The sequence below is a fragment of the Drosophila sulfurigaster genome, chromosome 2R, assembly GCF_023558435.1.
Source record: "Drosophila sulfurigaster albostrigata strain 15112-1811.04 chromosome 2R, ASM2355843v2, whole genome shotgun sequence".
Taxonomy (NCBI): Eukaryota; Metazoa; Arthropoda; class Insecta; order Diptera; family Drosophilidae; genus Drosophila; species Drosophila sulfurigaster.
This window is the reverse complement of record NC_084882.1, coordinates 18,907,254-18,931,363: the sequence shown is the minus strand read 5'-3', so window position 1 is coordinate 18,931,363 and position 24,110 is coordinate 18,907,254. Positions and strand designations below refer to the sequence as shown.

General features: G+C 40.1%; 3 protein-coding genes and 1 long non-coding RNA gene across 4 annotated transcripts; 2 read left to right on the top strand and 2 right to left on the bottom strand.

Moving 5' to 3' along the window:
• Nucleotides 1-477: 477 nt before the first annotated feature.
• On the top strand, nucleotides 478-18,251 carry LOC133836727 (protein suppressor of variegation 3-7-like). Its single transcript, XM_062267318.1, is given in 10 exon segments — nucleotides 478-1,372; nucleotides 4,894-5,024; nucleotides 5,710-6,101; nucleotides 6,178-6,604; nucleotides 13,889-14,598; nucleotides 14,665-15,228; nucleotides 15,295-15,648; nucleotides 15,708-16,628; nucleotides 16,692-16,986; nucleotides 16,988-18,251. Coding segments are annotated over 10 exon segments (5,409 nt in total). The 5' UTR covers nucleotides 478-912; the 3' UTR covers nucleotides 18,143-18,251.
• LOC133838551 (uncharacterized) lies at nucleotides 9,781-10,295 on the top strand. Its single transcript, XR_009893956.1, has 2 exons — nucleotides 9,781-9,983; nucleotides 10,070-10,295. It is a non-coding gene; the product is annotated as an uncharacterized LOC133838551 (long non-coding RNA).
• On the bottom strand, nucleotides 12,403-13,325 carry LOC133838550 (trafficking protein particle complex subunit 1). Its single transcript, XM_062269697.1, has 3 exons — nucleotides 13,135-13,325; nucleotides 12,918-13,060; nucleotides 12,403-12,852 (listed from the first exon to the last, which is right to left on the bottom strand). The coding sequence occupies exons 1-3, from the start codon at nucleotides 13,231-13,233 to the stop codon at nucleotides 12,657-12,659; spliced, it is 438 nt and encodes a 145-aa protein (XP_062125681.1). The 5' UTR covers nucleotides 13,234-13,325; the 3' UTR covers nucleotides 12,403-12,656.
• Nucleotides 18,252-18,377: 126 nt separating the features above from the next.
• LOC133838547 (TBC1 domain family member 5) lies at nucleotides 18,378-21,107 on the bottom strand. The gene is made up of 7 exons (XM_062269694.1): nucleotides 20,590-21,107; nucleotides 20,119-20,526; nucleotides 19,960-20,062; nucleotides 19,752-19,900; nucleotides 19,553-19,695; nucleotides 19,136-19,494; nucleotides 18,378-19,076 (listed from the first exon to the last, which is right to left on the bottom strand). Exons 1-7 carry the CDS (start codon nucleotides 20,925-20,927, stop codon nucleotides 18,564-18,566), a joined length of 2,013 nt encoding a protein of 670 aa, XP_062125678.1. The 5' UTR covers nucleotides 20,928-21,107; the 3' UTR covers nucleotides 18,378-18,563.
• Between the last annotated feature and the right edge of the window lie 3,003 nt (nucleotides 21,108-24,110).

Genomic DNA, 24,110 nt, shown 5'->3' with positions numbered 1-24,110 from the left:
TGGCGAAAAAGCACCCGCTAATGTGATGCTGCTGAGCAGCAGCACGTCGTGAAAACAAAGACGAAGCCGATGCCGAAGATGTCGTTGAGCCGAGAGCCAAAGCCGAAGACTGTCGTTATTACAGGTGCCACCTAACAGTCTGTTTGTGTAAGTGCGTGCAGTTGTGTGTGTATGTGTGCGAGTGTGGTGGCATAATCTTGGCCTTAGTTTTGTATTTCTTTGTCTTTGCTTTACCTTTTCCGAGTCCACAGTGCGCACAGCACAGCACAGCACTGCAGAAACAACAAAAACCAAAACAACTACAACTGCAAAAGCAAAAGCAAGCAGCAAAAGCAACAACAACAACAATGGGACAGAGTCAGTCGGTCAATCAGTCACTTGCTTTTTTTTGGCGTGTCAGCCCAGCAGCAGCAGCGACGTCGACTGCAACGACAACAGCAACGTTGACGCCGGCATAGGGTATGAATTTTTACTTTTGGCTACGATCATTTGTCTACGGATCGCCGTCGCGTAGAGTTCGTTAGATGGTCGCAGCGCAAAAAAATAAGTATAATACAAGAAAAACATTAAAGCGCAAAGTAAACACACACATCAGAGATTGTACAGTTGTACTGTATATATAGAGCACAGAGGGCCGAAAGGGCCGTGTCCAAGAGCCAAGTTGAGTGTTGAGTGCGAGCGGCAAAAGAAAAGCGAACGAAAAATAGGCGACAAAAAGCCGAGAAAAAAAAAGTAAAAAGTACTTACACCGCTGCAATTAAATTTTGTTGTTGTTGTCGTGTGTAAATCTGTGAAGAAAGTTCGGAGTGGCAATTACGAAACGTTTGTTTCTTCCGCCAGTGTTGTGTGTGTATGAAGTGAAAACGAAATCGAAACCAAGTCCGAATCCTAAATTCAACGAGACAAACAGAAATGGGTCATCTTACCGCAGCGGAGCGTGTGTGCAACACGACACCGATGCCCAGCACAGGCGACTCCAGTCCGTCACATGTGGCACGTCGCTCCAAGCTTAGCGCCAACAGCAGCGGCAGCGAGTCGCAGGGTCGTCGCAGCGAGGACTCGTCACCCGAGTCAATGCCGCGTCCCAAGCCACAACAGACGCTGCTCGCCTCGCATGCGGCCAGCAAGCCGATAATGGCGCCGCCAGCACCAAGGAATATTCCAAATCATCTGATCGAATATATACCCAAGGATAAGATCGATATGGAAAAGTATACGCTCAACTTTAAGGGCGACAATATCCTCGGCTGGCAGTTTAAGGCGCCCCTCAAGTGGGATAAAGTCATTCAGATATCGCTTCTGCACTTAGTCGCCTTGTTCTTTTTGTTCACGTATCCGATAGCCAGACTGAATGCCCTTACAGTTATCTGGTGTAAGTATGAATCAAAAAACCAAAAACCAAAAAAAAACAAAAAGCTGCCTTTGCTTACATAAAATCATTTCGAATTGAGAAAGGTGTCGAAAAGAGTCGCCCATGTGTTGTCCCTCTCTTTCTTTCTTTCATGCCGACAATGTTACATCAATACCAGCCACAACAACAGCAACATCCACACAGCATCCACAACAATTCGGAAATCGCTGATGAGTTGGTGCGTGTGTGTGGTTGTATGTTACATTGTGACTGACTCTTTTATCTACCTTCGCATCTCCCATTTGTGTTAGCCCTCTCACTCGCACTCACACACTCTACACCTACGGTCATTATTTGCAATTTAACGCGGTCGCATGCAAAGCGTAGTAGAAAGAGAGGGGAGAGAGAGAAGAAAACGTTTTACAGACAACAACGCATCGAGCGCTGTTTTATTTTCTGGCATTTCGAGTATTTCATAATTTTGCTTACATTTCACAGTTACATTGCGTTGCCGATCGACCTTATTATTGAATTTAATTAATTGCTACTTAACATGATTTTACTCCCATTCGACTGCGTTCGTGCTGCTCTGCATTTGCCGTCGGCATCGATAATAGCATCGACGAATCGTCATCGTCATCGGCATCGACATCGGCATCAGCATGAGACGTCGACGTCGCTGCTGTTGGCGTTAACTTTTGCCTTCGCCATGTTGAAATTTCATATGGCTTCGGATTTTTAGGGTTTTGTTGTATTTGTTGTTTTTGGTTTTGTGGGTTTTCAATTTGTTGGTTATTGTACTCGTATTTTCATTAAAATTTGGTGGCTTTGCAATTTCAGCATAAAAAATTTGACTGACACAGGTGAACTATGAAAACGAAGCGAACAAAAGCAAAAGACTAAAATTTCGGTTGACACATATTTAATTGGGGGCTCCACAATCGAAATATTATATTCGTATCGTACGCCAAGGCTGTTGTAAAACCCATGAATCGACTGTAGCTAGAAAATTCTGAACTCCCTCAAGGTTCCATCGTAGCCAATACAAATACACAATGCTCGCTCTACACAAAATAAACAGAAAAATCGTCTTCCACTTGAGCTCACCAAGTCGCGGTCGCTACCAGCTTCTTCTTCTTCTTCTTCGTCATCATGTCTCCCCTCGCTCCCTACACAACTCTTTGCCATGGTCGCGGCTCAATACGCACGATTTATGACTATTCCACACACATGCGAAAACCCCAAAATCAACAGACTACAGCGTCCACATCGATGAGGTTTGACATTGAGATTTCTGGGGGCATCTTCAGATTTCGTTTTCATCATTGGAATTTCCAGGACGTTGTCAGTGTCCACATTGTAAATTAAAGTTCCCCATAAAGTTGGAAGAAAAAATTGCTCAAGTATTGTAATTTTTTCTGTATTTTTTTTTTTAATTTATTACTTCGAATATTGCAAGTGCTGGTTCCCTTCCGTTGATGGGCTCCTCGTCTAGACGTTGCAAGTCCCTTTTTAGGGCGGCGTTGAGCTCGTAAATATTTTGGCAAATTGCAGTCTGACGTGCAGCGTTTACTCAATGACCATACTTGACGATGGTCTTTAATTTTTATTGTATACCCTATAAATGAGCATTACAAAATGAAATCATTTATGGTTTTAGTGTCTGATAAGTCTTCGCTGCTTGGTTAATGAACTTTAGACCTTGATGCAGGGTATTTCCGAGTCGTTTAAGCTCCACTTAGCAGCATATATGGTATATATATATATTTTTTGTAGTCGTGTTTAACACGATGTGGCAAGTGTAATGATATTAATTAAGTTTTGGGGCGTTGATGTTATACAAGATGGTTCGCATCACTAGCCACGTTTTAATAATAGCGCACGTCGCTAATGAAGCTACCTAGAAAACTCAATATCGGGGAGATATCCCATATGTTAGTTGTAGTTCCTCAGAGATTTAGCAATCGCTGCGTGGTATTAAAGATGCTAATGAAAACTGCAGAAAAGTGTTGTGGGCACAGTTCAGAAATCATACCGGTCGGCAGAGTTTGACCATTGTGAAGGTGTGATATGGGATATGTGATATGGCATCTCATTAACCACGGCGATAACCTTGATTGGAGCTGTTAACCCCCATCCATCGATCGTAGTCCCACATTTGGAATACTAATTCAACAAATTCGATAGGTTGATAACGCTGAACTCGTAGAGTTTGGCAAATGCAATCGATTTACATCTTGACTCTGCAATTGAATAATGCATTGCGGAAGTTCTTGCGCCATTCTTGAAGCTCATTTCAAAACATTTGATGTGCTAATTAACCCCTGGGTTGGGTTTAGCCAGAAAGGTATTTGCATAATTTACAGTCAATTCCTTTTTTTCTTGTAATTAAATATACTATATCGTTATTTTAATTGGATATTGGATGATGGTACGCGTATGATAGACGATCAAATGTACAGATAGGTTTTTGGCGGTTTATTATTTTGTCTTCTTTTTGTTTTTTGGGTATGGCAATCAATTTGAAGCAATATTAGTTTTATGTCCATTTCTGGCTATTTGTCTGGAAACTGGTTTGCTTTTTTTTTGTCGCAACAACCAACGTTTTTTGAAGGTTAATCTTTCATTTGGCCGGACTGAGTGTGTGTGTGTGTAACACCTTTGAGACAGCGACGTCAACGATGGTTGGGAGAGGGGGAATCGAAGGGGCAGAGGCAGAAATCGTTAATTTCTCATCACTGAAATTGTGAAACAAAATATCAATCTATTCAAATACGAAAACAACGTCAAATATTTCGTTTGCGTCTTTGCGCCATTGTTGCAAGTTATTGTTTTATTTTATAATCGATGTTATTTCTGGCTATTGCAATTGTCACCGCTTCAATTTTCCATTTTTGTCATTGTCATTAGACGCTGCTGTTGCGGAAAAGTACTCAGACTCAATCTTAATCTTTAATCTATCTCTCTTAATGAATAATTTGCAAATACACATGTACTAACTTGATGATAATTGAAGTTAGCAGTTCGATAGATTTGCGTAATTTACTTATTTATTAATTAAACGAGTTATCGATTGGGAATCCCGACAGGAATGTGGGTGTTATGTATGCAAATAGAATGACTATTCTATAGCAATTGTACACTTGTACAATTGCAGTCATTATGCTTGATTTACCAGCACGATCTTCCATTGAGACGTGCTTGCAATTAGCTGCAAGTATCTCACAGATACCAATCGCATCTGTTACTCAAATTTCCCATAGCTTCAGCCTTGTGTGCTCATGACACTGGGTCTTCAACTTCAACTTCAACACTCCCATTTGGCTAACAAATTAGCACTCTAACACAAATGGCTCTATTTCCGCAAAATGTAATTCGGTATTTTTACCTCTATCACACTTTATTTCTTTTTTTTTCTTATTTAATTAGCACGACATTGTTGGGGGGTTTTTTTTTATTTTTTTTTTTTTTGATTGTCAAACAACGATACAAATATTTGCGTATGCTTAAGTCTATATAATTTTATTTCATCTTGCTTACAGCTCTGTTTATGGGCGGCGTTGCTGGCTTTGGAGTGACAGCCGGAGCACATCGTTTCTGGACACATCGCAGCTATAAGGCAAACACTCTGCTCCGTAGTTTACTGATGATCAGTTACTCAGTGGCTGGACAGGTGAGGCTTAAAAATAAACAGTACTGTGTTGCCCAAAACTCATTTTCAAACCGTTTCCTGTCATTTTCCAACGTTTTCCACTTGACAATCATTTATTTAGCAGACTCTATTTCGCAATACAGTTTCGGCTTTTCAGCCAACTCATTTAATTTATGTTTCTCTCTCGGTACTTACATATGTCTGTCACCTGCGGCGCAAGTTGCGTTATGAATACCCTGCAAGCATTTAACGTGCAAGAAGGGTATATACAAAGCTAACGTAGTTTATAATTCTGTGTAGAACATAAGGAACTGAGATCTGAAATCTCTTACACACTTCAATGCTGAGTATCTGAAGGTCGGGTTGAGCTTGTTTCCCTTTCCGAGTTTACTGTGTCGAGCTGCAAAATAAATTTGTTGTCATGAAATTAACATTAATTGCATCATTAAGTGCGACAACTTAATGCTTTTTTATGCCGCTTTGTTGCTGCTGCTGCTGCTCGACTTGAGCCGCCAAAAAAACACCGTAAACTTAAATGGAGAAAAGGCGCAATGTCAATTACAATAGATGCCAACTTCATGGATGTATCCGACAGTTACATTTGTCAGATTTAATGACTGTGCTCGTCGCTCATAAACACCGATATTTACTAGCAATTATCTATACATATATATATAATATACTATATATATTCAACTTGTTGCAGAACACGTTGTACGATTGGGTGCGCGATCATCGTGTGCATCATAAGTTCTCCGAAACGGATGCCGATCCTCACAATGCCAATCGTGGCTTCTTCTTCTCGCACGTTGGCTGGCTGATGATGCTGAAGCATCCGGATGTGTTGCGCCGGGGCAGACAGATCGATATGACCGACATTGTGGCCGATCCTGTGGTGCAGTTCCATCAGAAGTACTTCATTCTGCTGAAGGTCATGTTCTGTTTCGTGCTGCCCACCATGATACCCGTCTATTGCTGGGGCGAGGAATGGTCCCAGGCTTTTATTCAGCAGTGCCTGTTCCGCTATGTGTGCAGCTTGAACTTCACCTGGTCGGTGAACAGTGCAGCTCATCTGTGGGGCTCTCGGCCATACGACAAGTAAGGCATTAAAGATACTTTTGTTAGCTATATAGAAGTAGCTAACATTCACCATTATTCACCATATCTCTTTCAGGCGCATCATGCCCAGTGAGAACATCTATGTCTCGATCATCTCGATGGGCGAGGGCTGGCACAACTATCACCATGTCTTCCCCTGGGACTACAAAGCAGCTGAGCTCGGTGACTACAAGGTCAACTTCACCACCATGGTTCTGGATGCCTTCTCCCGCTTGGGCTGGGCCTGGGGCATGAAGCAGCCGTCCAATGAGCTGGTGCGTCGCACTTTCGAGAAATACGGCGATGGCACCCACCAGTCGCTGGTTGGCGTTAGCAAAACTGCCTCTGAGAATGGCAACACTCAAATGTGCGGACACATCCATTATGCTGAGGTGCCGGATCCTGAGCTGGAATACGATGCCGAATCGAGCAGCACTGAGAGCGCCAAGCTGGATGAGAACGAGAACGAAAGCGAGCGGCAGAAGAAGAAGAAGCTGGCTATCTAAGCAGGAAGCGGAAAGCACAAAACATTAATGCAACTAAAAAAAACAAAAGAAGAATACAACATGATTGATGTACATCTAATCCTAACACTTAACTCGTCGTCTTATATTAAATGCGTGGTCTTGTCATACAAGGAGCAGGCCACATCTGGCTGTTCTCTCAATATATATATATATATATATATGAATGTGTATATAAATATATTTATATGTATGTCTGTATACAGGATATGTGTGTATCTAAGCATCCGCATCTTGTGCGTCTTGGGCGTGGGGCGGGTCATGGTCAATAATTTTATATATCTATATATATAAATATATACTACTATATATATTAATGATTAATATTTTTATTCTAATTGTTATTATTCTTATATTATCTTATTTGCTATCTCACGCAATCTTTCTCTCTTTGTCTCCTTCGTTTATCTACTAAACAAAGACCACATACTCACACTCACACTCACACACACACACACACACACAACAACTACATACACATATAACTTTTATATGCTCCCCCCGCATCCATATCGATATCTATACACTCCATATATTCATTTGTGTAGGTTTAGGTTTTCTAGTTTGGTACGTAATAATTTAAGAAGAAAAAAAACACATAATCACAATCTACAAATTACAAATTAAACACAAACACACATTGAAATTAAAGCGAATTGTGAATGTAATTAAATAAACTACAAAAAAAGTGTAAAATAAACTATTTACAAAAATTCACATGAACTTTTTACTTATTTCGCCAATATTTGGGGATAGTTAAAATTAAGTAGGAAAGGAAGACGAAAAGTAAAACATTGCGTTAAAATATACCAAAAAAATATCTAAATATATGTGTGGTACTGAATTCAAGATATACCATGGATAACAAAATATACCATAGCAAACAAAATATACCATATTTCAAACATTTCATGGCAGCTGAGAATTCAAATTCAATGTTGCATTTGAGAGAAAAATTCGATAAAATGATAAAGATGTCATTGCGAAACGAAGAATTCATAGATCTATCCACTGAAAGAAACATAAAATTTTAAAACTTCCCAAGCAATTTACTCTTAACTGGGATAGTTGTGGGAATGTAAAGGAATATGCCCTCTATATAAACAAAAACTGCAGCTACTAATTACTCACAGTACCTTCAATTACTTAACGCTGAAATTATACAGATCATAACTCGAATAGACAGTTTGCAAGTGGAAAGTCACGTTAGTTGCCGTCAGACAAGAGGAAAGTTTCAGTCTTTATGGAATCGTTTAGAAAAAGTTCCCATGCTGAGAGAGTTGAATACAACGTCTACGCCTACGTATACGTAATATTGTGAATGCAGTTCTCGCTGTGCAACTCTGAGAGCGATAAACACCCACTGACCCTTAATATAATTCATACTAAATGCACGATTATTTAAAACGCGCGACATTTCCTACTCTCTAAGCGGCATATGGCGCAATTGTTTGCTTCACGCTTCGGTTAAAATACACATTTTGAGTGCATTGCGTTGCGGAGTATCCGCTTTGCTGGCTAACAGCGCCAAAACTGATAAACCAGTTATCTGGTTTCGTTAGTTGGCCTATTGGCCTACGTGACCAAGGACACAATCAATTCTTGCTTTTGCCTCAGTGCAGTTGTTGCAAGTACTCTACACTCTATAATATACCAAAGACACAACAAATTCTTGCTTTTGCCTCAGTACAGTTGTTGCAAGTACTTTAGACTCTATAAAGAAGGAACCAGATAGATAATTGCTCCTTAATCGAAGTTGGGTATCGCCAACAAAACTTGGTGTACGTGCAGTTGGCACGTAGGCCACAGCAAAAAGAACCTTGAAAAGGTTCTGTGCCTGTCTCACGGATTCCAAGTCGAGGGGAATTCCTTACGCACCTATTGTGTAGACTCTACACTGTAGAGACACCAAGTCGACCAGCCTCTTTGATTCTGCCACCGCCTACTTGCCGCACAAGAGGCACGATTCATCAGCCAAGCTCATGGCTCGTTAATTTTTATGCATTTTTTTTTTTACAATTTATGCGGAACGTCCCCGTCCAGCCCCTGGGAATAATTACAGATTGTAAAGTTTGCGGTCTCTGAGCGCAAAGAAAAAAAAGGTCATAAGCAATGGCCAATATCAATATTTGTCTGACGAACTGCTCAAGACAATGTAAAACTGTCGCAAGTCTTCGTCTCATTAACACATAATGTCACCTTATTACAGATATTGCTTTACTTTTCACTGCGTTCACTATATCATCATTAGTGACAACCCAGTTAACTTTAATAAAAAGTCCAGCATGCTAGTAAAATGTCAACTCCGTGAACATTGCTCTTGACATTTAAATTATTTTATAATAATTTTATTAGGCTCAGGCGCAACGTGTTTCGGCAATTCCCTTTGGATTTCGTTAATTTAAAGCTTTAAATCTAATCAAATAGATTGTTTCCGCAATAATTATAGATCAGCACCATGCCATACATCAATCCTAAATCAGCCAAAAGCCCATAAATTTTGCAACGAATACACATACTATTTAAAGTAAACAGTCGACGCCGTAGTCAAAATGAGTCTTTTAAAATTTTATACAAACTGTAAAACAAAATGAAGAAGAAAGTAGATATACCAGTATACAGTACTTGAAAGAGATAGTAGATTTATTGCAAAAGGCTGTTATTTTAGTCTTTAAATAAAATTCCAATTCATAATTTGACTTGAAATACAATCGAAACAAGTTCTTCTTAGGAATATGAAACCATTTAAAATATATAAAAATCTTTTTTTTTTTTTTTTGCGTAGAATATGTAAATGCTAAGGTCGAGCGTAGGAGCTTATTTCTAAATAAGGTTAGTCAAACATTGGAATTTGAACTGTACTAAAAATCATAGCTCGCTATAAGTATTTTATTTGTACAAATTCTTACAAATTCTTTAACGGTTAGCTGACAAATTATTAATACTACATTACTCAACCTTTCACGTCGAGCATTTTGGGGTGCTCTTGTAGTATTTTGCTTTAAACATAAAACACGATAAAACTCTTTAAACGAGTTCTTGTTGAGCAAAAATATATAAGTAAACCACGTGAGATTTACTGTATTAAAAATGTAAATTATGTTGAAGTCAAGATCGAAACGTAGGAGTTTGTTCTAAATAAGGTTAGTCGGACATTCAAACTTTGGCTGAACTAAAAATTATACGATTATATCAATGGCAAGTGCTGGATATAAAATCTATACACAACCCTCTACATGTTTTTTATTTGTCATTTGATGAAATATAAGAGAAAAACAAATTATCCGGATATTAAGTAAGTATTAAGATATTCAGTAATACGAATAAGTAATTTCGTTAAAATTCTCCAAATTAGATGGTATATATATGTATATTCGAATAACTACAGGTTATTTTTGAGTCGAGCATTGTGAACTTTCCTTAGCATATCTCTACTATTTTTAGGTCCAACTACTTGTATAAGACGCATTTGCATAATAAACAAAAGTTGACATCATTTGGTGGGCCCAGCATCGAAATTTAGTAAGAGCTATAATCAAATGATTATTCAAAGCCCTTCACCTTTCGGCGTAGGTGGGCTTAAAAGACAGATCGTATCTCAACTGAGATTTATAACTTGTTGCCAAGCTTTTAAGTTAAACAATGTCGCTTTTCTTTCACTTATAATTGATTTAAGTGAAAAACTATACAACAATTGTGCACGAAAGTTGACAATTGTTTTAAGCATCACTTCCCAGACATTAAACGAAAAGTTTTCGTCGCACCCTTTGTTAATCTTTAAAAAGTTTTCGCATTAATGGCGTTGCAACTTTAAATTGATAATAAACAAAATTAATTCCAGATCGTGATGATTACATTTGACAACAAAATTAAATATCAATAAAATATTAGTTAAATTGGTTTAATTTTTATTGGTTTTATTTATGCAACATCGAATTACATAAAAAACTTAGCCGGCAAAAATTAGTAAAAGCCCGATTGTAGAGTATTCAGACTACCGCATATTGCATATGACTATTTTCCATGTTTTCATTTCAATTTTCCCCGTTTCGAAGCCCTTTAACTATCTGTTAATAACCTTGTCGAGTGACTGAAAATTATTGACTTGTTCACAGTAATTTGCGTAACATTTGCATCTCCCCCCCTACGAAAAGAGACAAGAAGACAGAAATTTCAATCAAAACGAAATGCACAAGACCATAACATCGAGATATGTATGTAGGTCCAGTGTCCAAATATTGGACTCCAAAAATCTTCGACTCGACCCCGTTGGCTAATTGGCTGAAGCTGTAGCTGAAGTTGCCGCATGGAGCACTGATAATCGTGATCGTGTCATCGATAAACAGAGGCAAAAACAAACGTTGAATGTGCCGAAACAAGCAAATTGAATGCCGAACAAGGAAAAAGTTACCGCATTCACTCTGATTTTAACCTGTATTTAATATCCCAAAATCGGAATAGCTATTAAATTATGTGGAGTTTTTAACTCCTACATCTGCAAGCAATTATGAATGTAGATGATGAAAGGGAGTTTTGGGTTTCTGTAATTAGCATATGATACTTTTTTTCTAAATTTAAATCACATTTTATTCGAGTATTATTTGCTAAATTTGGGCGCGTGCCTTAAAAAATTCGCAAGGCAACAAATTGAATACACCATCTGCTTAGATTCTCATTGTGTTTGGAGCTTTTGCAACAGCAACAGCAACAGATTGTTGAAACCGGGTTTAAAATTTGTCGCAAGCGACAACAAATGACAAAAACAAAAACCGAAAAAGAAAAGATAAAAGATATTTAGACCAAAAACTGCAGATGACTTGCATGATTTTTGAATAAGTGAGACATCGTAAACACAAAAAAAAACAAAAAAAAAAAATAAACAAATCAACAAGCAGATATTATATGTACAAGAGTACATACATATATATATATATGTATATAGACATGCGGACATGCATGTGTTTGCATAAATTTGTATGTGGACACACACACTTATACGCATTCCCAAATTGCTGGTAACGGTACAGCACGGACAGGTTTTGACAATACAGTAAAAACTCAACTGATGCCAAGTGATGAACAGCTTTTGAACGGCAGAGAAACGGGTCCTGGCCTAAATAAACTTTGTTAAAACGATTAGGAATGATTTCATTCATTTCATCATACACGAGTAATTTTTTTTTTAAACTTTAGAAGCTATACTTTAGAAATAATATGGAACCAAAAAGTTAATGTAACTAATGTAACAATGTAATAATGTTGTTACACTTGAAACTTAACTTCTTTCTAAATTCGCTAACTTAATCCCTAAAATTAAACAGAAGCTGTAAGCTCGGCTGGTGTAACATTTATTGATGCATTACTGTACTGCTAAGCCGAAGTTGAAACCAAAGCGTGCAGAGCTAGCTACTCATGCTGTCCTTTTCTCGCCTGCACGTGGTTGCTGTTTGGGCTGACATCTTCTGCCCGCTCGCTCAAAGGTCTTTCTAGCTGGGCGCACTTTGTGGCATTTTGCAAATCATTTTCCATAGTTACGAGAGTTGCGCAAACGCCGTGATGCGAGTTGCGAGCTAGCATAAAAGTAACTGGTGATGGGGGCGAGTCTTGCTCAGATTAAATCGCGTGCGCCACTTGCAACAACAACAGTAATTTGATGTCATATGCGAATGACTGTTGGCGAATTTCACGCTAAAAAGCGTATAAGTACACGTATGCGTATACTTATACTTATGCTCACACTTATACGTTGGCGTATGTGTATAAGTGTACACACATACGCAATTTGGATGCTTTGCCCTTGCGCAAGTGACTGCGGCACCTTTCAAATGCTGTTGTCGTGCGACATTTCGCCGTTTCCGCTGCTCACACTCACTCACACATTGAAACATTTCTGTATTTAAGTAACGGGCATAATCACAGATCTCTGGTTGCTGGAAAAAAAACAACTGCAATTTGGGGCGATTGAGACACTTATGACACATCATTTGGGCGGTTGTTTTTCACTATCTATTAACTATGCTGTAAGCTATGTTTAAATATTTCTTATACCAAATATGGGGGATTGCTTGACAAACTCATCCAGTTTGTTTTGGAACAACTCTGAGGTAACCACAGTGCCGGGCGTCCACAGTGGATCACGAACCACGTACTCCACCCAGACTTTGGCGTAGAGCTGCTGTAACAGCTCTTTCACATTGATGGCAGCCGTGTCGGTATTAAGCACAAATCTGAAAGAGTTGACAATTAATAATTGATTATCTGAAATATTAAATCCAGTCATAATGTTTCTCACTTTAATCCTGAGGGCGTTTCTAGATAATGCAGAGCATAGCGATTGGTTTTGTAGTAGAGAAACCCTTCACGTGGATCGTGTGGAGATATCTTGCTGACAAACGATTTAATGGAGAAGAGCATGCCATACGTTAGTTTGGCTTCCTGAGGAATATACAGAATTTTGTAAATTACTATTTTATTTACGTTTGGAATTCTAAATATGCAGAGTTACAAACCTCCTCGCGTGTAATGCCTGATTTCTTTGTACGATTCCATTCGGCGTAATACATTAGCGTGCCCATTTTGTCAAATATATAAAGATTATATAATGTCATTTTGTTAAAAACGTTGCAAATACAATAAGCCAAAAATTCACAACAATTCAGTGAAAAATAACAAACAATGGGACAGAGTGACCATTCTCGGATATCGTTATCGATAAATGGTTGTTGGATTTAATAGAGGTGTTAAAATTCTATTTATATACAAAACTAAACACTTTGACATTAAACATAGTTTATGTACTTATTTATTTCAAAATGATTTTTCTTTTTTATATATTTAAATTGTAATTAGTATATGGTCGCCCTAGGATCTAAATATTCGCTACAACCGGTACATTTTTGAATTGGTCACATTAACTCTTATCGATACTCCTATACAAAATTTAATATTTTACAAAGTTGATTCAATAATGTAGATTAATATCGTTCTCCATTAAATATAAAGATATTAAAAATTCACTATTATTAATTATAAAATGTATATTGGCTGCAACAAGCATCAATTTGCATGCAACACTAATCGTTTATTGCAAAAATTGCAAAGTATCGATACAACGTGGTTCACCCATCTCTATGCTTGTGTTAGGCCTTTGTGCAATTTCAAACACATTTTTGAGATAACTTGCTGTTGCTTTTAAAGCGAAAAAGAGTCAGTTTCATAAATTGTGGATATATTACACAAAGGTAAAAAAGTGTCCATTGATAAATGGATACGAGCAATCGCAAGTCTTCAGATGAGCTCAACCCAAATCATAGTAATGATGCCGGTAATGACAAAATGGCGTCTCCGTCTTCAACATCAAAAAGGCAGCAAAAACGGGTTGAACATGAGCTCAAGATTATGGAAGTCGAGGGCGCAATAGATGAACCAATTGAGCTTAACGATGACGACATCGATGTGGACAATGGGCCCATAGTCGGTGAACTAGAGACAATGCTTGTTGCTGCTGCCACTAATAACAATAACATAGAGATGCCACCAGATCCGCTGCATGAGTCAATCCTGTCGAACACCAAGCCCGAAGCTATCAGCGATGTGGAGAGCATTAACTCTTATAGTGGACCAATGAGCCTGCTGCGGCGTATTGATAGCAATAATGACGACAACGATAATGGTGAGGAGACGGATGTAGATACCTGTGGTGATGGGGATGGGGATGGCGACGGCACTAGCAGCTGTATATCGCATAGTGGCAACGATGCCGAGCGCTGGCAATCGTGGATGAGGCGTTGGCCATGGCTTCTGCACGAGGAGTCGGATGGCGATCTGGCCTTTTGCCTCTACTGCAATGTTGGCATCAATGTGAACCGACATCAGTCCTATGTGCAACAGCACAACTTGTCGCTGTATCACCAGGAGCGTGAGAACAACTACGTGGCATTTAAAAACAGCGAGAAGCAAAAAGCAGCAAATGCGTAAGCCAGAGTAATATAAACCATATTAAATATTAACTTTCACATCCTACATATGTTGCTTCACAGGGACAATGAAATTAAATACGAGATTGGCAGCAATGAGTACATCGTGTCCATGAAGAAAAGGCGTGATGACGAAGTGGAAACGTTGAACAATTTTAATTGGGAACGCTGGCTTAAGTGGCACTCGTGGCTGGAACGTTTTCAGTCGAGTGGCACAATTGGTTTATGTAAATGTTGTAATATGCGCATGAATGTGGAATTTTTTTACTTACGCAAACGTCACGAAGTCAGCAAGGGACATCGCGACGCCTGGAGACAGCACGAAAGCAACTCGACACGTAAACGCAAACGAAGCCCGAGCCCCGTTGACAAATCCACGGAACACGAATGGGAACGGAGCAGTAATAGCGTCAAAAAGCCGTCTGTGGAGACAGCTGTTGTAAGTTTGGTGGATTCTGGCTTGGAAACTCCCGATCCCAGTGACTGGTGCGAGCTCTTGCCAGACACAACACCGCAGCAATGTCGCTGCACGCTCTGTGATTGTCGCATGGCCATAAGCAGCTTTATCCGACATCTGAAGACTAAGGTCCACATCAGCAATCTGACGAACCATACGCGCAACTCACAGTATGGAACTTGAATACGCTATATTGATACTATGTCTCTATTAAATTAATTATTTATCCTTTGCAGTGTGAGCTTGGATCGCGGCGTTTGGGCACAATACGCAGACAAACATCCGTGGCTCGTTGCCGATCCCAACGATCCCACCTTGGCTTATTGTCATGTCTGTTGTCGACGCTTCATGTACGGTCACTCGGAAATCAAACGGAAGAACCACGAGAATTCAGAGAAACATCAGGCAGCAGTAGCAGCAGCAGCGGTCGCTGCAGTTGCTGGAGTTGGGGAGCTGCCAACTGAGGATACCGTGGAGCAAAGCGCACCTGAACATTCCTCGGCACCTACCGAAACCGAGAGCATAGCCAGTGATGAAGACTATGTGGTGGCAGATGATCGACTCTCGACAGCAAAACCGAGTCCTGTTAAGTAAGCGTAACGAATATTTTGTTTGTTTGAAAATTGTATGATTCAGTTTTATTTTGCAGAAACAAGGACTCAAGTAATGCGACTCGTAAGCCAAAGCATGTGGTGCGTCATTATTCCTGGCTGCGTTACTCTAAAGATCGCAAAGTCCAGCTGTGCAAATACTGTCGCGTGCGTTTTCAAAACGAGTCGAGCAAATTGCGACACGATCAGAGTGCTCATCACAAGCAATTGATGCAGAAATTTAAGGAACGACAAGCGACACGTCGCAAACAACAGGAATCGCAGCGCAATCAAAAGGATAACGACGAAGAAGAAAGTAACAGTGATTCTGCTGCGCCCGCTATGGTGGAGAAAGCTGCTGCCGAAGTAAAATCTACAACGCATGTTGCAACAAAGCCGACAAGTAAAAAAGCTGCATTAAATCGTGTGCCTGTTTCGATGCAAGGCAAAGTCATGGTATGGAAGGATCGCTTTCCCTGGCTCTCTTATAAACGCGCCGAGCAGCGTTCCAATTATGGTTGGTGCAAGTTGTGCGAAATCTCTGTGTTCATTCCTAGCTTTAAGTTTGCCTCGAAGCATCAACGCAGTACGCGACATGTACGCTTGCGTATCGAGCGCAAACGGCGAGCGGAACAAACTGCAGTAAGCGGCACATCGTTGGCCACAGCAACCGCAGCAGCATTGACCACGGGTGAGTCAAAGCATAAGGCAGCCATGGCCGAGTTGCAGGCCAAATACAATTGGTTGGAAGCGGATGCCACCGATGAGAATCACTGTCATTGCAAAATCTGTGACGCCCGCCTGCCCATCAAAGTATTCTATCTACGTCAACATGATGGCTCGCGGAAGCACATGGAGCATATGGAGCGGCTTAAGACCAGCAGCCAAGTTGCTGCTGCAACGACTGAAACGACTGTTGAGCCCCCGCAGGAAGCCGTCATGGAAGTGGATCAGGACAGCGATGGGGCGTTGAGCGTTAAGTAAATTATAGCGAAACCGTAACTCATTTTGCTACGCATTCAATAAAGTCCGTTTTCTCTTAGGTCGGAAGGCAGCACCGTGGAGCAGATGGAATCGAAGCGATCACGACGTTCAGCTGAGATGCGACGTGTTTTGCGTGCCTTGCGTGACTCGGTCGGAAAGCGCAACGACGAGCGTAATCAAATTGATATGGCGTTCGATATCGTGCAACGTTTGCGTACACTAGAACGCGAGGCACAGGCGCTGCCTGTGTCGCCAGTGCGACAGCAGGGTGTTACAGATGCAACGGTAGCACAACCGACTCGAGATACTATCGATTTGTTCCTTGATAGCATATCACAGACTATGAAGAGCTTGCCCCCCAGATCTCGTTGCCGAGGGCAAGATGAAGATCATGCAGGTCGTATGTAACTTGGAATTGCGCTGCATGCAACGCTCAAAGTCACCAGCATTAACAGCAGAAGCATCGATGGCAGTAGCATCGACGGCGGTACCATCGACGGTAGTAGCATCGACGGCAGTAGGATCGACAGCAGTAGCGATAACAACAACCACACAACCGGACGTTGTGGTAATGGAAACGACTCAGACAGCAACAAGCGAAAACTTAAATGATGAACCAGTAGCGTATAATGATGCAGTTGAAACCATTCCCGACTCGGGCGATTCGGAGACATCTTCTGTAATACTGGACGAGCAGTTCTATGAGACCCCGGCACACTTGCAGCTGCAACCAAACAATAGTACTGACGCAACATCTCATTTACCTGAGTTAACGGTGACCACAATGGTGGCCCCACGCAACAGAAAGAGTCTCGATCAAAGTCCACCAAATTCAAGCACTCCCAGCTCATCAACATCAGCCACAGCAGCAGCAACATCAGCTGCTTCCAACGGTCGGCCGAAGGAAGTGCCTGTTAATATTCGTCGAATATTGCCATCCACTGTGCAGGTTGCATCCAAACTAGAGCAGCTTGACAAAGTTCGTGTGGTGCCCATGGACAAGCTGACAAATCCGGTGTCAAATCAAAATCAGAATAATGCTCGCAGAAGTGCAAACCCAGCGAGTAGTAAGCCACAGAAGCAACAGGTGAATCGTACTCCTACTGTCGCCACCCCGCCAAGCAGTTCGAGTTCCAAAATCTATTCGGAGATTAGCAATGGTATGAACAGCACAACTGTATTTCGTAAGATTCATTTAAGCAATGGGGTCGGCACCAAGATCGTAGCTTACCAAAGGCCTCATCAAACCGCACAAGAGCAGCAACAATCACCGCCCGAGAAGCAGTTACAGCATCAACAGCAGTTAAACAAACAACTTCAGCAACAAGCTAACTCAACACGTTTCACTATCACCCCAATGGGAAATACAAGTTTGCTGCAGACCACTGGCCAAAACCATATCCAGAATCAGAGCAACGTTCAGCTTCAAGCGAAGGCTCAACTACGTGCGCTTACTGCCCATCGGCCGCCGATGCGTCATACGCCCATTCAAAAGCCATCACAATCATAAGATCAATAGCAGTATTGCCTTTACATCTGAAAATTATAAATTACATATGTATGACTATTAATTGTTAAGTTAATGTTACTGAACTTTCGAATGTTAAGATTTATACGATGAATGTTTGATGAAATCATTGCATCTTTTTTTTTGATTAGTTTTCCCAATTTCATACGCATTTTCTAATATTTACTCCAACAATATGTAACTATATATATAAATTTATGAAAATATTAAATACATATTTCTGCACTTTCAAGAATGGATAAATTTATTCTTTTCTCATCAGTTTAAATAAAAAGCGTTTCATTAGGATTATGCACACATTTTCACAATATTCTCTTAATCAATAGACGCCCTATAATTGTAGCTTATTCAGTCGATACGGATACGTGTACTAAATTTAGTCACCATTATTGCTGGCAATGCTTCATTGCGGTCGCTGTTGCGGCTCAGCCGCTGGCAGACCATTCTGCAGCATCATAGTTTCTGGTCTTTCATCGCTTGTGATCGTTGATAATTCTATTTCACGCCGATTGCCAAGCAAGCGACGTGTTGAGTTGTGCATGAATGCATTCTCAGGCACCTCATAGCTACTAGGAGCAGCAGCAACCGCAGCTGGCGATTGAATGGCCACAAGTTTTGATGTGATGTTTGGTGTGCTGGCTGTTCTTATGCTTTTTCTGGCACTATTCAACTGCTTCCGTTCATTGGCCTCGTCTGCCTTGTCGATGGGAGCGGAACGAGCGTGTAATGGAAATATGAATTTGACATCTAGAAAGCTGCAGAGCTCCTCGATCCCATCAAGGGTTCGACTTAATTCCTCGTTGCTCTGCTTGCCCATATGCTGGCGAACTGTAGTCAGATAGTTAGCCAGCTTGCTGCGCGCTATTTTAATGACAGTCTGGGCGTTCTTTAGCTCCAGACGCAGTAGCTCAGGACTCTACAAAAATCATACGAAATGTAAACACAAATATAGTTCAATTTGTATCTTGTGCTTACGTCTTCTAAGTAGCCATCCATTGCCGCACCATGTGTATCGGAGAGCTTGGCCAATGCCGAGGAATTGGCTGCATTTTGCGCTTGCAAGAAGGCGATGTGGCGATCAATTTGTATGCCACTGCCAATAGTTGATGCTTCTGAATTGGTGCGCGGTCGTAATTTGAAAGTTTGTGACTCAGATGCGGGTGGCGTTGAATCGCTGTTGCTTGTGAAGGAGACACAATTGAAGGCATTCGTGGGGTATTCGAATTGTTTGGGATTCTGCATATGCAACGCATGGCGCAGTACCAAATTGACGTCCACATAGCTTGGGTAACGCATGAGATAAGTCAACGATGTTGTGTAATCGCTCAACAGCACTGCAAATGGCGATAATTAATCGATGTGCTACGCCGCAATAAAGCGGGTTTAACTCACGCTTATCTCGAATGTGCACCAGCATGGCCACCAAGATATAGTTGGGCAGATCGAAGCGATCGCTGTCCGCAAAGATGGCGTCCCACAGCAGCAACAGATCCAAAAGCATAAACTCACGGCCGAACAAAAGGCGCAGCCAACGACTAATAAGTGAAATAGCAATGATAGCTGATATATTAATTACACTTCCAGAACTCACATGCCAAATATGTGCAATGGAATTTCCATTTTAAGCAGATAATGATGCAGATGCTGATCCTGTTTGGCAAGAATTTTATCACGTATGAAATTCAATTGACTGATAACCTCAACCTCCGATTGGGGCTCATTGTCTCCGTTGCCTGAAGACTGTAAATTCAGTGTAATTATTATAGGAAGAATTCATTTAAAGAGTGAGGGCATTTTACCTCATTTAAGGTTTGCGTTTCAATATACCCGCTTGATGTGGACACCAGGTTTGAGACGCGATAATAGGACTCCACGGAAGCCATGAGTCGCGAGAAAATGGAGCTACAATCGGGTCATGTTATTATTTGTATTTAAAATCTCAATAGTAGTTAACTCACTAGGTGTCTGCTTCCAAATACGCCGTATCCAACACATTCAGTAGCGTCTCGTTTATATCGTCAGTCTTGGCAATCTCGCTGAAGTGCAGCAGCGACTGGTGATCGCTGTAGAGCACAAAGATTATGGGTGCCAAAATCTCGTGCATGCCCTGACGATAGCACATATAAGGATGCTCCCGAGCATAATAGAATAAAATGTTTGTCATGGCATTCTGGATAAGCTCCTTGCGAAAAAACTCGACACCTGGAAAGGTGCGCACGACATCTTGTCGTATGACCGCAAACAATTCCTGATCGCTAAAATACTGATTCCATGCGCTTTGCGTGGACTGCGACAATGGATCATCGTCGTCGTTTGCAGCCAGCTCGTGAGGATTGCGAACATAATCCAGACGAAACTTGTCATATCTGCATAAAGAATTGGTTGTATTATTATGAGAGGAGTACATAAATAACATTGGAGTAGTTTACCTGCTTCTTTGTTGGCCACGCTGAATATGCCAGCTGCGATGATCAACGTTTAAAACACGCAGCAAAAGCGCCCAGTGGATGCTGCGAAATTTCGACATTTTAAGCTGGCCATTGAATGCAGCAAGTCGCAATTTTTCTGGATTCTCGTCCAAATCAGCCAACAACTGACTCCACTCTTGCTTATATCGCTCCACAGATGTCATTATGTCGCCACCAATTACAACAGGTTCAATTGTTCGTCCTGTTTCCTCGCGTACGTCGGTTTTGATCGCTGTAGCTGCATCAGCCTTTGACGTCGGCATGTATAAATTGATGGCTTCTATGCCGCGCACTGTCATTGCTTTGTTGTTGCTCGTACACTAAATATAATTGCAATCATATTTCGCGCTCTCTGTTGCGTATAAAAACCAAACGAATATATGTACGACTTATATATGCGTATATATAGAAAAAATGAGTGGTTTACAAAACAATGATTAAATTTGTCAACATTTCTGAGATAAGATGAAAGTGTGACCGACTTGTGTTAGCGTCAGCGTAACACCAAATGAAATTTGGTAATGTACTATTTTATTGCCAGAAATATACTGCATTTACGAATATTACACTTGCGACATGGCGCAACTTTTTGAATAGTTTAAGCATTAAGCTTCTTTTTCATACCCCAAAATTAATATAAAATTAAGACTCATCTTTTTCACTATTATCAGGCGTGATATATTTGCTAGTTATATATATAAATGCACAATGTGCGTGCAGCAAATATCAATTACCTTCCATAACTAAAATATTGCTGTTTCAAAAAGTGAAGCACACCTTTAGGCATTTAGTTAATATTTTGAATTTTATGTACTTATTCAGCAAACAGGTTTCGGACCACAATAAACAACACTTAATTTAAAACTCGATTTAAATAAAAAAGACAAAGTACACAGAATTTAAATGCTAAACTAATTCTATGTGAGGTTGCTTCGTATAGAAGCATTTCAGAAAGTTTTAAAAAGAAACATATACAACTAAATTGGATAAACAAATTATTACTGTTTTCAATCATTTTTATTTTTTACGTATTTTATGCTTACAAGTAATATTTTTAACATAATTATAATATTATATAGGCATCTGACCCTATAAAGTATATATACTTGATCAGCGTCAACGATGTCGTTAATCCTTGGGGCTCGAACTTGTTAGCCTCGACTCGTCAGGAACACATGGGGTACATGGCTTATATTTATATATAGCTTGTCTTCTCCTTAAGATAAAGTACTTTGTTAAATGAATTTTCGGCCAAATTGCAAATTCCTAATAGACAAGCCCTCTTAAAATCACAATTGTCTTTCACAGGGTTGAGTCTTTAGAAGGGAAAGCATTTTAAATTGACAGTTTTGTGATACCTCATTATAATTTTTCCGAAATTCTTACATTTTCCAATTATAATTAGTTACATTAATAATAGAATTACTCGAACTTCTTATAAATAATAAATGAAATACAAATATATTAGGCGATACAATTTGTAAGAATTTCTTAAGCCCCGACAGCGAAAGTAATATGGATAATGGATAATATCCATTTTAGACTATGATTTTGACCTCATCGGGTGTTATTCTAATTTATGAAGTTTCAAATTGAATTGTTAGTAGTATATTATAATGCTTAGATTATTTCCAGAAATAAATAAGCCAACTTATAATAATCGGTTATAGATTTAATTTATCTTTATTTGGGAAATATTCAACCTACAAATTAAGTTAAATAGCAATAAATATTAATTGAGCAATTTATAGTTTCCTATAACTTAAAGAGGTGAACTACACGGCAGGCGTATTAAATTTGAAATTGTAATTAATTTGTTAGTGAAATATTGTATAAGAATGTGGATAAAACATTAATGTGTGATATGGAGGCCAATGTTAGCTGAGCCATTGATACGCAACAAATTATTGATTATAACTCTCAACCGACAACGCAACCAACAAACCAGGAAATGAAGAAAATAACAATAAACGATGTCGCGTCGGCGTCGGCAATATTCGTAGCGCACTAGCATGATCAGGTATACTATTAGCATAGCCATTAGATTTGGCAGAAGTTCGACCCTATGCTATGCTAAAAAGTGCAAATAACCCAGTGACTTTTGTTTACGGCACTCTTTTTTGGCTACCTCTTCTACCATTCGCATAATGCGCTGATCTATGGTTGGCCTAGGCAAGACGGTCAATGTCGTTTTTTGATCTAGTCTTTAAGTAATATTTCTAGCATACTGTTTATTTGTTGTTTCTTTTTTAATATTTTTCTTATTAAACTTGACCCAATGACTGCGGTGCGGCAGCAACGGCAATATATGTACATATTAACATTCGGTGGGTGGCCGCTTCTTAATGGTGCGACCCCACGACGATGAATGAATTTCTCATGGTCAGTTTATGAACAAAAAAGTCCATGATATTTTGCGTCCATTGGCCCATGGAAAACGTCATACACATTTGCAGTCAGTTTTTGAACAGTAAAAAAAAAACTTGGCATTTATTAGCATTTTAATAGCAAGTTCCGACTTGCAGAAAATGTGTGAATCAATCAAAGGGGACAAGTGCATTGTTCGTACTTATAGTATATAAGTAATTGCTGTTCGTCATTTCGATGAACATGTTTCGTGGGCAGCCAGCAGCAATCAGCTGTTTCGGCGATGCAAGACACGCTTACAGCGATGTAGTTGTGTGTCTGTAGTTCATGGTGTGCATGCATAGCAAGTATACCCCGCTTTGGCTTCGATTTCAATTTCGATTTCTCGGTCAAAGTCAATGTCAATTCAAATGCGAATGTCGAAGACACCGCGGCATCAGCAGCAGCAGCAGCAACAACGACGCATTAATTATCGAAACACAACCATTCGAAATTGTTTTTCTTTTTCTATTAGTAGAATTGGCTGACTGACAAACTGTCTTTGTTTACGCGCTTCTCGTGCAACGGTCTAACTCGAACGAGTTTTGACTTGGCTTGGCTTATCAACACCGTTTTGCTATTGCGTTTGCCTTTGGCCTGGGAACTCGTTTTATTTTCTCGTTTTCTTTTTGGGCTGCTTTTCGGCAACACTTTTGTTGCTATTGTGCCCTGTTACAATTTGCTTTGGCTGCTTTGCATTTTATATTTCCTGATATTTAATCAGACAGCAGCCAACCGAATTGATGATTTCGATTTTAATGTTTCTTTATTGTCTGCTGCGACGCGTTGATCCACTCTTCGCCTATCGGACAGCGCTCCTCTGCTGGGGCTCCCCTCAACACCGACCCCGAAGAGAAAAAACGCCGCATGACTCGTCGAGGTGAACTTCGATTTTGCGCGACTTTGGCCCCCATCGGCGACTACTGCTATGTATATGTTTTCGATTTACATATTTTAATTATTGTTTATCCACAATGTGGTATTGCCGTTTCAACTTTGTCCTTATACAAGTCTATTTCAAATGCTTTACAGTTACATTTTTGTATCTCGGCAAATGCGGAAGACAAACAGAGCGG